This window comes from Triticum urartu, chromosome 3, assembly GCF_003073215.2.
Source record: "Triticum urartu cultivar G1812 chromosome 3, Tu2.1, whole genome shotgun sequence".
In the NCBI taxonomy this organism is placed as follows: domain Eukaryota; kingdom Viridiplantae; phylum Streptophyta; class Magnoliopsida; order Poales; family Poaceae; genus Triticum; species Triticum urartu.
The window spans coordinates 181385931-181400267 of NC_053024.1; the positions used below are offsets into that span (position 1 = coordinate 181385931).

The 14337-nt window shown below is 44.3% G+C and overlaps 1 protein-coding gene and 1 pseudogene across 2 annotated transcripts; both read left to right on the top strand.

Annotated features, from left to right (window-relative positions):
• The first annotated feature begins 8099 nt into the window (after positions 1 to 8099).
• LOC125543508 lies at positions 8100 to 9548 on the top strand (annotated as a pseudogene).
• On the top strand, positions 8337 to 13465 carry LOC125543507 (probable folate-biopterin transporter 4). Of its 2 annotated transcripts, none has more exons than XM_048706877.1 (6): positions 8337 to 8473; positions 10722 to 10943; positions 11029 to 11469; positions 11590 to 11757; positions 12144 to 12281; positions 12925 to 13465. In XM_048706877.1, exons 2-6 carry the CDS (start codon positions 10819 to 10821, stop codon positions 13121 to 13123), a joined length of 1071 nt encoding a protein of 356 aa, XP_048562834.1. In that variant the 5' UTR covers positions 8337 to 8473; positions 10722 to 10818; the 3' UTR covers positions 13124 to 13465. The 2 variants fall into 2 exon arrangements, with proteins under 2 accessions (XP_048562834.1, XP_048562835.1); XM_048706878.1 differs by having other exon boundaries at positions 11593 to 11757.
• The last annotated feature ends 872 nt before the right edge of the window (positions 13466 to 14337 follow it).

The window sequence follows — 14337 nt, forward strand, 5'->3', positions numbered from 1 at the left end:
ATGTTTTGGTGATCAACTTGCGGGTTCCGCCCATGAACCTATGCATAGGGGTTGGCACACATTTTTGTCTTGACTCTCCGGTAGAAACTTTGGGGCACTCTTTGAGGTTCTATGTGTTGGTTGAATAGATGAATCTAAGATTGTGTGATGCATATCGTATAATCATACCCATGGATACTTGAGGTGACATTGGAGTATCTAGGTGACATTAGGGTTTTGGTTGATTTGTGTCTTAAGGTGTTATTCTAGTATGAACTCTAGGGCTGTTTGTGACACTTATAGGAATAGCCCAACGGATTGATTGGAAAGAATAACTTTGAGGTGGTTTCGTACCCTACCATAATCTCTTCGTTTGTTCTCCGCTATCAGTGACTTTGGAGTGACTCTTTGTTGCATGTTGAGGGATAGTTATGTGATCCAATTATGTTATTATTGTTGAGAGGACTTGCACTAGTGAAAGTATGAACCCTAGGTCTTGTTTCCTAGCATTGCAATACCGTTTGTGCTCACTTTTATCATTAGTTACCTTGCTGTTTTTATATTTTCAGATTACAAAAACCATTATCTACTATCCATATTGCACTTGTATCACCATCTCTTCGCCGAACTAGTGCACCTATACAATTTACCATTGTATTGGGTGTGTTGGGGACACATGAGACTCTTTGTTATTTGGTTGCAGGGTTGCTTGAGAGAGACCATCTTCATCCTACGCCTCCTATGGATTGATAAACCTTAGGTCATCCACTTGAGGGAAATTTGCTACTGTCCTACAAACCTCTGCACTTGGAGGCCCAACAACGTCTACAAGAAGAAGGTTGTGTAGTAGACATCATGCACACACAAGATGATGTCTATGAAAGCATTAGGTTACCTTGTCCCTTGTATTACCAACAAGAGGGTTTGTGACTCCTTGAACTAGTGCAAGATGTGGAAGTTGATTGCACTTGTTCTTGCCAAAATGATAAGAGTGAAGTATGTTGGCGGAGTCACCCTCAGGAACTCTCTAGTTCTTCTTCTTCGGGATCCATATCATCTTGATGGGAATCCTTGGAGTTGTAGTCGTACTTGATGAAGTAGAATTGATGTAGTCTTGGGAACCCACTTGACCAAGGCCTTAGGAGCTTCTTCAAATGCATTAATCTTCTCTTGAAGCTTATCCTTGCCTTTTTGCTTGTGGTCTTGTGGTGGAAGATCATCTTGAGCTTGTGTCCCTTTGAAGGAATTAGGATCATACTTCTTTTGTTGAGGAACAAACTTCGTCTTGGGATATTGATCTTCTTCCCACTCAACTCCATTGGCATTGAACTTTCGTTCAAAACCAACACCTTGGTTCTTCCGGTGCCTTCCTTGCTTGCGTACAATTTCCTCGAGTTGCTTACTCCCGGCAAGGCTCTTGTAAACACCTTTCTCTATAATTCCCTTCAATAAGCTATTTTATTGCTCAAGTGTAACTTGGCTAAGAGAATCATTAGTGGAATCAAGAGAACTACTAGAAGCAACAACATTGGATTTAGCATGAATATTGTTACTACTAGAGGAAGAATCTTTCTTGTTCTTGTTACTAGACTTGACTTGAGGCATGTAAGTGGATAAGAGTAAACGCTTGGCAATGTAAAAAGAACTTTTCTTGCGAAGATCATCATTGATCGCCTTTAAGAACTTATGCTCTTGCTCAAGGTTGATCTTTTCAAAACGTAATTTCTCATGAGTCCTTAAAATTTCTCGATGATCTCCTAAGATAGTTTCATGAGCTAACTTAAGAGTGTTTAGTTCTTTAGTTAGAAACTCGATCTTCTCCTTATCATTGTCATTCGTTTTATCTTGATTAGCATGATTAATTGACGTTTCATCATAGTATTCATCACTAGAGTTGTCAACAAGTAAATCATCATCACTTAATAAGTCATCTTCATCACTATTGAAATCAACATACTCGGGGTGTGATACCTTTGGGCCTTTAGCCATGAAGCATCTTCCAAGTCCTTCATTTGGTGAATCAAATATGTCGTAGGAGTTGGTTGACACAAGTGCTAGACCGGCAACACTTTCATCTTGAGTATATTCGGAGTCGGAGTGATAGCTTCTCTCGGAGTGATTGTCGGAGTCGGAGCCGGATACCCATTCACCAACATGAGCTTTATGTCTTCGTTTTGTGTAGCTCCTTGATGACTTGTCCTTCCTTTCCGAATCCTTACTTCTCCGGGATGTTCTTCATTCATAACGATCATCTCTACTCCTTCTCTCTCTTGATGGTGATTCTTCTCTTCTACTTCTTCTTTTTGGAGAATCTTCTCTTCTCTTGTAGGGTGACGTACACTTATTGGAATAGTGTCCGGGTCTTCCACAATTGTAGCAATTTCGCTCTCGACTAGAAGATCTTTTGTCATTGTGGGACCTTGACTTGGAACTTCTCTCTTTGCTTCCACTCTTGTAGAACTTGTTGAAGTTCTTCACCATTAGGCTCAATTATTCATTGAAGGTTTGTTTCTCACTTGATGATGTGGGAGCTTCACATGAGGCTTTATAAGCACCACTTGACTTGTTATGGAGCTCCTCCTTATCCTTGAGTGACATCTCATGAGCAACAATTCTTCCAATGACTTCCATTGGCTTGAGATCTTTGTAATTGGGCATCATTTGGATCAATGTGCATACGGTATCATATTTTCCGTCCAAAGCTCTTAGGATCTTCTTGATGATAAATTTGTCGGTCATCTCTTCACTTCCTAAGCCTGCGATCTCATTTGTGATAAGAGCAAGCCTAGAGTACATTTCAGCGACACCTTCACCATCCTTCATTTTGAACTTGTCAAGCTGACATTGAAGCACATCCAACTTGGATTCCTTGACGGAGTCGGTACGTTCATGCATATCAATCAAAGTATCCCAAATTTCCTTTGCATTCTCAAGACGACTGATTTTGTTGAATTCTTCGGGGCACAGTCCGTTGAAGAGGATATCACAAGCTTGAGCATTGTATTGCAACATCTTCAACTCTTCCGTGGTAGCTTCACAGTTCGGTTCTCTCCCATCAAAGAATTCACCTTGCAAGCCAATACACACAATAGCCCATACGGCGGGGTTATGTCCAAGAATATGCATTTTCATCTTATGCTTCCAACTAGCAAAATTAGTACCATCAAAGTAAGGACCTCTACGGTGGTAATTTCCCTCGCTAGACGCCATACTCTCCTAGGTTGTGAAACAAAGGCTATGACTACCAAAAGCTATGGAAATCAAAGCAAATGGAGACCAAAGCTCTGATACCACTTGTAGGATCGAAAGTATGTCTAAAGGGGGGGTTTGATTAGACTACTTGACTAAATAAAACTTATCATTTTCCCAATTTTAGTTCTTGGCTGATTTTAGCAACTTTGGACAAGTCAAGCAATCTTAACACAATTCAAGCAAGCATGCAAAGAGTATATGAGCAGCGGAAAGTAAAGCATGCAACTTGCAAGAATGTAAAGGGAAGGGTTTGGAGGATCCAAACGCAATAGGAGACACGAATGTTTTTGTCGTGGTTCCGATAGGTGGTGCTATCGTACATCCACGTTGATGGAGACTTCAACCAACGAAGGGTAACGGCTGCGCGAGTCCACGGAGGGCTCCACCCACGAAGGGTCCACGAAGAGGCAACCTTGTCTATCCCACCATGGCCGTCGCCCACGAAGGACTTGCCTCACTAGGGTAGATCTTCATGAAGTAGGCGATCTCCTTGCCCTTACAAACTCCTTGGTTCAACTCCACAATCTTGTCGGAGGCTCCCAAGTGACACCTAGCCAATCTAGGAGACAGCACTCTCCAAGAAGTAACAAATGGTGTGTTGATGATGAACTCCTTGCTCTTGTGCTTCAAATGATAGTCTCCCCAACACTCAACTCTCTCTCACAGGATATGGATTTGGTGGAAAGAAGATTTGAGTGGAAAGCAACTTGGGAAGGCTAGAGATCAAGATTCATATGTTAAGAATGGAATATCTTGGCCTCAACACAAGTGTGGGTGGTTCTCTCTCAGAAAAGGTAAGTTGGAAGTGTAGGTTCGTTCTAATGGCTCTCTCCACGAATGAAGAGGAGGTGGAGGGGTATATATAGCCTCCACACAAAATCTAACCATTACACACAACTTGCCAATCTCGGTGGGACCGAATTGATAAACTCGGTCGGACCGATTCAGCAAATCTAGTGACCGTTAGGATTTTCAGTGGGACTGACATGCAACTCGGTTGGACCGATATGGTTAGGGTTAGGGCATAACATAATCTTGGTGAGACCGATTACACAAACTCGGTGAGACCAATTTTGGTAATAAGCTAACCAGAGAGTTGGTCAGGTAAACTTGGTGGGACCGATTTGCTCATTTCGGTGAGACCGAAATGTTACGAAAGGGAAACAGAGAGTTTACATTGCAATCTCGGTGGGACCGATCACTCATCTCGGTGGGACCGAAACGCTACGAAGGGAAACAGAGAGATTACAATCCCATCTCGGTGAGACCGAGATCCCTATCGGTGAGACCGATTTGCCTAGGGTTTGTGGTAGTGGCTATGCTATCTGAACTCGGTGGCGCCGGATAGAAAGAATTGGTGGGGCCGAGTTTGACTTTTGGTTTAGGTCATATGTGGATGTGAGGAAGTAGTTGAGGGCTTTGGAGCATATCACTAAGCATCTTGAGCAAGAGCCTCATTAAGCAACACCTCATCCCTCCTTGATAGTATTGCCTTTTCCTATAGACTCAATGTGATCTTGGATCACTAAAATAGAAAATGTAGAGTCTTGAGCTTTGAGCATGAGCCAATCCTTTTGTCCTTAGCATTTTGAGGGGTCCACTTTTCTCATCCATGCCATGCCAATCATTGAGCTTTCCTGAAATATTAATCTTGAAATAGCATTAGCTCAATGAGCTATATGTTGTTAGGAATTACCAAAACCACCTAGGGATAGTTGCACTTTCAGATGTGATGGACAAGACCCATCCGTTAGCTTAGCATAATGATCGTTTAGTTTTGTAGTTATTGCTTTCTTCATGACTTATACATATTCCTCTGACTATGAGATTATGCAACTCCCGAATACCGAAGGAACACTTTGTGTGCTATCAAACGTCGCAACATAACTGGGTGATTATAAAGATGCTCTACAGGTGTCTCCGATGGTGTTTGTTGAGTTGGCATAGATCGAGATTAGGATTTGTCACTCCGTGTATCGGAGAGGTATCTCTGGGCCCTCTCGGTAATGCACATCACTATAAGCCTTGCAAGCTATGTGACTAATGAGTTAGTTGCGGGATGTTGCATTACAGATCGAGTAAAGAGACTTGCCTGTAACGAGATTGAACTAGGTATGATGATACTGACGATCGAATCTCGGGCAAGTAACATACCGATGACAAAGGGAATGAAGTATGTTGTTATGCGGTTTAACCGATAAAGATATTCGTAGAATATGCAGGAGCCAATATGAGCATCCAGGTTCCGCTATTGGTTATTGACCGGAGATGTGTCTCGGTCATGTCTACATAGTTCTCGAACCCGTAGGGTCCGCACGCTTAACGTTCAATGACGATTTGTATTATGAGTTATGTGATTTGATGACCGAAGTTTGTTCAGAATCCCGGATGAGATCATGGACATGACGAGGAGTCTCGAAATGGTCAAGAGGTAAAGATCGATATATTGGAAGGCTATATTCGGACATCGGAATGGTTCCGAGTGATTCGGGTATTTTTCGGAGTACCGGAGAGTTACGGGAATTCGTCGGGGGAAGTTAATGGGCCTGATTGGGCTTTAGTGGAGAGAGGGAAGAAGGGCCACGAGGTGGCGCGTGCCTCCCCCTGCCCAAATTGAATTGGACAAGGGGTGGGGTGCGCGGCCCACCCTTTCCTTCTCCCTCTCCCTCCTTTCCTTCTTTCCTACTCCGAAAAGGAAAGGGAATCCTATTGGACTTGGGAGTAGGACTCCCTACACTTGGCGTGCCCCTAGGAGGGCCGGCCTCTCTCCCTCCCTCCTTTATATACGTGGGCAGGGGGCACCCCAAAGGCACACCAAGTCTTCTCTTAGCCGTGTGCGGTGCCCCCTCGACAGTTACACACCTAGGTCATATCGTCGTAGTGCTTAGGCGAAGCCCTATGCAGGTAACTTCATCATCACCATCGCCACGCCGTCGTGCTGACGGAACTCTCCCTCGGCCTCAACTGGATCAAGAGTTCAAGGGACGTCATCGAGCTGAACATGTGTTGAACGCAGAGGTGCCGTACGTTCGGTGCTTGGATTGGTTGGATCGCAAAGACGTTCGACTACATCAACCGCGCTAACCTAACACTTCCACTTTCGGTCTACGAGGGTACATGGACACACTCTCCCTGTCTCGTTGCTATGCATCTCCTAGATAGATCTTGCGTGATCGTATGTGGACACACACATGTACTAAGTTTCTGGTTAATACAATTCTAGCATGAATAATAAACATTTATCATGATATAAGGAAATATAAATAACAACTTTATTAGTGCCTCTAGGGCATATTTGCTTCAACAAGTCCAAGCTCATCCTCAGCAACTTGGAGAGCTATCATGGCTGGACGGGAAGCGTTAACTACTGGGCTTATCAAGCGGGTAGGAGATGGATCCAACATATCGATATGGAATGATAAGTGGATCCCATCAATGCCTACAATGGTTCCCCAAGTTAGACCTATGAACACCACTGCTTCACTTGTGAGCGACCTGATTGATACATGCACTTGGTCATGGAGGAAGGAACTAATTCGAGACACGTTCATACCCTCAGATGCGCAAGCTATATTGAACATACCACTGCGATTAGGAGGTGGTGATGATTTTCTCGCATGGGCACACGAGGCTTCAGGCAACTACACCGTCAAGTCGGCGTACCGAGCTCTAGTGACTCGCAGCGAGCTTCAAGCTCCAAAGGAAGGGCAGGCTACCAGTTCCCTATTTGATAACCAACGGCTGTGGAATTCGCTTTGCAAGCTCAATGTGTTACCCAAGGTGAGAGTTTTCTTTTGGCGAGTTTTAAGGGGTATTTTACCTGATGAATGCAGACTGGTGCATCGGCACATAGGGTAGTAGAACCTATGCAAGATTTGTTTGGCAAGTGAGGAGGACCTGGAGCATGCACTACTGAAGTGCATACATGCAGTAAGCTTCTGGGAGGAGGCGCAACAACTTTTCGATTTTCATATGCCAATACTGCAGCCAATTACATGGGCCAAGGATATTATTTGTGGTGAACAATTCACTTCCAGAGACCGAGCTATATTAGTCTCAGTCTTGTGGTCGATTTGGCATTCTAGGAATAGGCTGACGCACGGGGAAGACAAGCTTGATCCGGTGACATCTATCCGCCGCACCAGGGAGACACTAGCTCTCTTGGATATACCCGGACGGCATTCCCTAGTAATGCCGGGACATGGGTGGCGACCCCCGGAACCAGGCTTCGTCAAGATTAATACGAATGCTGCAATCAAATGTGAAGATGGTAAAGGAGGAGGCGGGGGTGTTGCACACTCCCCTGATTTCTTTCATGGGTCATGGAGTAAACCATTCCTTGGAGTTACAGATCCTCTCATAGCGGAGGCGATGAAAGTGCGAGAATGTGTTATCTTCGCCAACTTGAGGGTTTTTTCAAACATCGTGTTGGAGACGGACTGTCTGGAGGTAGTCAACCTCTGGAACACTCGCCACGATTCTTGATCGGTCGTGGCTCATATCTTAATAGAAATTGGAGAGCTTGATGGTAGTTTAAATTCTTTTTATGTTCATCATGTTGTAAGATCAGCCAACGGTCCCCGCTCATATCTGTGCTAAGCATGCTTGCACGATTGACGTAACCGAAAACTGGATTAACAATGTTCCTAGCTTCTTGACCAGTAGCCTGTTGGCGGATTGCTCGGCGAACGCTTTTATTCAATAAAGCTCTCAGTGTTTCCTCGCAAAAAAAGCAAAAAGAAAAAAAGACTCAAACCAGTCTTCTAGCACAGCCATTGGTTGTTCCCGCTAATCACAGCCATTAGTCTTTTTTCCCGCTAACCACAGCCTTTGATTTGTTGATTAGATTAGAAATAGCGCCAACCACGTAATGAAAAAAAAAGAGCGCCAACTGTGCCTGCCCCAAGCGTGAGGAGAAAACAAATCAGATCTCGATCCCAACTTTCCCCGACCTTCGCTGCCCTAGTTCTCGATTCCCTCTTTCCCCGATCTTCCCCGCCCTAGTTTCCGATCCCTAGTTTTCCCGATCTCGATTCTCGGAGTTTTCGCGCACCTCGTCGAACATGGCACCGATCATGGCGGCGCGCGGGCAGGGGCAGGTGCAAGATTTCGACTTCTTCGTGGTGGTCGACTTCGAGGCGACGTGCGTGAAAGACGCGCGGATCTTTCCGCAGGAAATCATTGAGTTCCCCGCCGTGCTCGTCGACGGCGCCACCGGCCGCATCGAGTCGGCGTTTCGCAGGTACGTTCGTCCAAAACATCACCTGTGCTGACTCAATTTTGCAGGGAACTCACCGGCATCCGGCAGGAGGACGTGGACGGCGGCGTGGAACTCGGCGAGGCGCTCTGGATGCACGACTCCTGGCTGAAGGCGGCGACGGCGGGGCAGGGAGCTTGGCCATCGTGACCTGGGGAGATTGGGATTGCCGCACCATGCTCGAGTCAGAGTGCCGCTTCAAGGGGATCGAGAAGCCGTCCTACTTCGATCGCTGGATCAACCTGAGGGTCCCCTTCCAGGCGGCGCTCGGCGGCGGAGGGCGGGTCACCCTTCAGGAGGCGGTCCGGGCGGCGGGACTGGACTGGGAGGGCCGCCTGCACTGCGGGTTGGACGACGCCCGCAACACGGCGCGGCTTCTTGTTGAGCTCATGCTGCGTGGGGTCAAGATGACCATCACCGGCTCGCTGGCGCCATCGCCGCCGATCCAGCAGCAGCCGCAGCAGCTTCTCACAAGCCCTTGCGGTGCCTCATCTGCGTTGGCGCCGCCGCCGCCGATCCAGCAGAAGCAGCAGTCGCCGCAGCTTCGCACAAGCCCTTGCGGAGGCTCATCGCCGCTGGCGCCGCCGCTGATCCAGCAGCAGCAGCAGCCGCCGCAGCCTCATATGATAAGCCCCTGTGGTGGCTCGCCTGGGACGTGCTTCTGCTACTGCAGGGTACCGACCAGAGGAGGCGTGGTGTCCGTGCCAGGGCCGATGCAGGGGAAGTGCTTCTTCGGGTGTGGCAACTGGACGCCGGCCATGGGACCCGTCTGCCCCTACTTCGTATGGACCAACTGAATGAACCACCCATGGTACCAGATTCAGTGTAGCTCAGCTGTTAGTGTAAATCGTGCTAGCCATCAGAATCAGAGCTTAGCTCGGCTGATTCTAGCCAGTCTAGGTGTGAATTGGTCTCTGGAATCGAATGTAATTGGTGTCTGAATTAGTACCCCCTCTGTAAACAAATATAAGTGTTTAGATCACTATTTTAGTGATCTAAACACTCTTATATTTCTTTACGGATGGAGTATTATATTATCAATAGAAATTCTTTTTAGTTATGTCCCTTCTCCTGATCTCTTCCTCTCTCCGGCACCTTGACACTCCTCGTAATCGCACCCATTTCTCCGCACATGCACCGTCGATTTAGATAGATCTGCCGCTCATATGCGTGTCCGTAGGATCATTTTAACTAACTTCTTTGTTTCCAAATGTCATGAGTCTTACATCTCAGTTTTCAGAATTACGCTTTTTTCAGGCATAAGCTTAGGTATTGTTTGATATTGGCGTCCATGACAACACAAGTTTATTACTGGATTTTTAAGGAGCTACTATAGATACATAATTATTCCACCAGAGCTGAACTTTTTTTTCTTTCAAATTCTGACTAATTACAGTTTACCGTGAATAGAACCTATCACTAACAATATGAACATAGTTTGTAAGCAAGTTATCTTAACAAGAACAGTTCATTTGTAGACATGGGCACATGACAGTAACATGGAAATGCAAAAAGGAACACATCACAGAAATTATTTCCCACATCTGTTGGTTCAATAGCTTTGTTGCTGCAAATTAAGGCATTCAGCGGTTCTAGTACTTATGCCCGTGTAATATCAAACTCATAATCGGTATTCTAGCTAGTGTCCATGATCTATGGTTGTCCTAGTACTCTCCTGTCCACAGAGTTGCGCTGCTTTTTGGCAGTGGTGTTGTTGTATGCATTAGTATGTTGCATCAAGCCAGTGGCAGTTCGGTTGCAGCCAGCTGGCTGCCAAGGAGGCCAAGGACATAGGTGCATCGTAGGCCTGTAGCAGAAGACGGTCATGTGTCAGACAAGGATTTGCAGCACCAAGGAAACGGGAGGAAGGACAGCAAGTCTAGGATTAAAGGAGTCCAACCATGAGGAGTTTGTATCGTGCTAGGAAAAGTCAAAGATCTAAGCATCCACTATATAGAGATGTCATGTATCTATGTTTCAGGAAGAAACAACCAATCTTTTCTCTCTGAAATAATCTCTCATCCAACCTATGTCTACCAATATCTTGCAGCATTGCCATCTGGCTATGTTCAGTACGTTAGTTATCCTGTTGTGGATAAAGGTTCACAACGTGTTGCTAACAGCTGTAAAACATCCATATATGGCTTGGTACATGCATTACTGGACATGTTGAACGCCCAATAAAAAAAATCATGGTTTTATTTACTTACCCATATATCAATTGTACTTGCAGGATTGTGTCGGACTGTATTCCAATTAAGCAGAGGAAGCGTGTGCCCTATTTGATCATTTCTAGTGGTCTTTCTCTATTTCCATAGCTTATCATTGGGATGTCAGAACATTTGAGGAGCTCAAGCAATCTTTTTACGCTAATGTTGATTGTACAGAACTTGGGTTCTGCCATGGCAGATGTTGTTATAGATGCAATGATTGCAGAGGCAGTTCGATCAGCAGGGTGAGTAATTTGGTGCATCTTGTCTCACCTTGTATAGCAAGTACTCCAATACAATGCTTTGAAACCTGAATTATTCTATTTTCAGGCCAAAATTTGCTGGTGATCTCCAGTCATCAATGGCTGTAGGGGGGATATTTGGGAGCTTATTGGGAGGATACGCATTGTCCAATCTCCCAATAAATGCCATTGATATTATTTTCTCTGCTCTTCCACTGTTCCAACTAGTTACATGTGTTTTCATTAAGGAATCTCCAAAAGGATTTGAAAGTACGACAGATAACGCCGCACATGATCATGCTGATGGTCAGAATATTGATAGTGCTTTTGCTGGACAAGGCTCAGGTGAATCTTTTAAATATGAGGGCACTAGGAAGCGAAAGGGTGCTCGTAAAAAGAGCAAAAGGAGATCATTATCCAAACGATCTGAAGCTCATGAGAAGCACAATAAATCAGTTAATTTATACTCATCTCTGAAATCAGCCTTAGTCAGTTTATGCACTGCTTTTAAGCAGCCAGCAATTTTGCGGTAATTAACCCTGCAATTTCATTTTCTTTGATGTTTGCCTCTTGCACTGAAGAGCCTAACCGGTAACTTCCTGTTTTCTTTTCTCTAGACCTAAGGCATGGTTTTTCATTTCAAATGCAGCAGTTCCAAATATCTCAACAGTCATGTTCTATTATCAAACGGAGGTTCTACATCTGGAGAGGCATCCTTCCTAGGGACTGCACGTGTGATTGGGTGGTTCAATCTAATGCTTGGCACATATATCTACAACCGCTACTTAAAGCATAAAAAACTCAGGAATATTCTTATGTAAGTCATTTTTTCAAGCTGTTTATCTTCTGCAAATGTCAAAACACTATCTATATTAGTGCCATAGCTTGTTTAAAGGAAGTTGAAATATTATGTATATATGCTTAGTGTACTAGCTGAAACTTTCTATAAACTTTTGTGTAAGTTGGCTGTCCATGATTCGAATGAGTTGCACTAAATTTTCATCTTGGTATTTTTGGTATAAGCCATTTATTGATCACCTTTTGGTCAGTGTTTTAGTGAGTGCATGCTCTTTTATTAATGTTGTTAAAAAATTGACATAATTCTTGGGGCGTAATTTGCTACAATGCAAATCTATTCACTTTTTTAAAGTTATTAGGTACTTACATGTGCCACCTTTAATAATTGCTGTCCTTATTTTACAGGTTTGCACATGTTGGCCTAGCGATAATTACTGTACTGGACATTTTACTGGTGTCAAGATTACACATTCAGTATGGAATAGCAGACAAATACATGGTGCTGTGGGGCTCTGCTTTAGCCGATGCAATCAACCAATTCAAGTATATCCTCTAGCTGTCATTTCTTTCATACTCCTGTGAACTACTCCCTCCGTCCCATAATATAAGATCATTTTACAAGCTAAACTGAGTGATCTGCTTGACCTGTAGTTTAGAGAACCAGTTGAGATGCGTTTCTGTTATACATGCTAAGTTGCTGCCCAGAGTTACTGATCCTTCATTGACTAATCTTGTATTTAGAAGATTTTAGTGTTTTGGTAACTCATTAGGCACCAACTTAAACTTCTTTATTTCAACTAAATCTAGACTGATACTCCAGGCATACTCTGATTTTATTTTATTTTATTTCCCTTTATTTGGGCGAGTGTCAATCAAGTGGCGCTCATGAATGCTTCTTGAGCTCATGGTTCAGTGTGACCTGTCTGTCATTAATTGCTTTAGATCACTGTATGTTCTTTTTCGCAATGGAGGGAATTCTTCACTTTTACCCAGTATGATAATTGGCATTGGCTAGTAGGTTCATACTGCTCTCTTAATCAAAATTGCAAAAGAGCAACTGAAAAAATGAAGAAATTGTTCAATCTATCCAGTATGAATCCACTATTGCACTCATGGCTGAAGATCAGACATCTTATGTACACATCTACACAATAGTGTTTCTAACTTTATTATTTACATTTGGTAGGATGATGCCGTTCCTAATCCTCTCAGGACAGCTTTGCCCGCCTGGAATCGAGGGCACACTGTTTGCTCTGTTCATGTCCATTAACAACCTCAATTCGACATTAGGTTCATTCCTTGGAGCTGCATTGGCGTCAGCTTTGAACATCTCGTCGGTACAGTTTGACAATCTGGCGCTTGGCCTAGCTGTTCGGCTGCTGTGAACTCTCTTACCTATCGGATTTTTGTTTCTGATTCCAAGGGACGTTACGGGACTAACATCGGGTTACAGACTTGATCATCATTTTTTCTGGACTGGTCTGGTCTGTATTCCCTAGTCTTACTCATACATGCATATAGAGAAACCAAATTGAAGCCAGCAGGAAGGTAGCTCAGTTTTGTTGTAATATGTATACAGGCATATACTAGAATGAGAGGAAGAGTGCAATAACTGACATTATAAAGCGTTAAGCAATGGCGAAACTGTGTAGCAAATGTACTTGCGAGAACATGTGTTACATGGAAAGTATTATTGTTTATTATTAAGCTTTTGATCTGTCTGTCAATCTACCTACGTCATCCATCTGCCACCTTTATATTCTTTATTTATGAACGCTATGGCCTTTTCAGGAGGATATGAACTCATCCATCCATCCATCCACCCACCCACCCACCCACCCTACCTAATATTAAAATCTCTACCTTCAGCACTGATCCTGTATGTATTTACACTATCAAATTGAGCAGTGAATTGATGTATATATTCGTTATGCTTGCAAGTGTAAATTACTTATTGATTGCGCTAGAAATACAAATAAATTGCTATCGAAAATTCGAGTATATTACCAAAAATTTGGATCAAATAGTATATTGCTGAAATTGCGTAGGCCATAATAATTTTGATTGTACAACATCTACATATGGGAAGCAATCTCACCATCTCGATGCAAGAGGTGAGCTGAAACAAATTTGTCACATTCCGAAACCATTCCATTTTGTAGCTTCAACCAAGCATAGGAATGAAACCAATCTGTTCCACCATGAAATTCCATTCCATTTCATTTGGTTCCTCGTCCAAACACACCCTTGGTTGTCTCTCTCCGCACCCACACACATATACAACCCAATAAGGGTGGCGCAAAGGGCAAACTCTCGCGTTAGCCACGTCAGATTAGCTACGAGACAAAGGGTTCGCTTCGTCGAGAATAAACAGAAAATTACAGAGAAAAGGATTGGCCAGCGGCCACCATCCCTCGATTCCTCTCCCTCTCCCTTGTCTACCCGCCGCCGCCACGCCGCCCACGACCTCCCCAACCGCTGACGTTCCCACCCCTTACCTTCTCCTTGCCTCACCCCTCCCCCCTCGCACCAGATCGAGCGGCAGGATCCGGCACGCCCATGGCGCTCTTTACCGTTCAGGACGCCATGGACAAAGTGC

Bases quoted from the DNA above. Each gene is read 5' to 3' on its own strand.
- LOC125543507 (XM_048706877.1), top strand. From the start codon at position 10,819: ATGTCAGAACATTTGAGGAGCTCAAGCAATCTTTTTACGCTAATGTTG. The intron at 10,944-11,028 runs GTGAGTAATTTG...TTCTATTTTCAG, and splicing joins GAGGCAGTTCGATCAGCAGG to GCCAAAATTTGCTGGTGATC. The intron at 12,282-12,924 runs GTATATCCTCTA...TACATTTGGTAG, and splicing joins GATGCAATCAACCAATTCAA to GATGATGCCGTTCCTAATCC.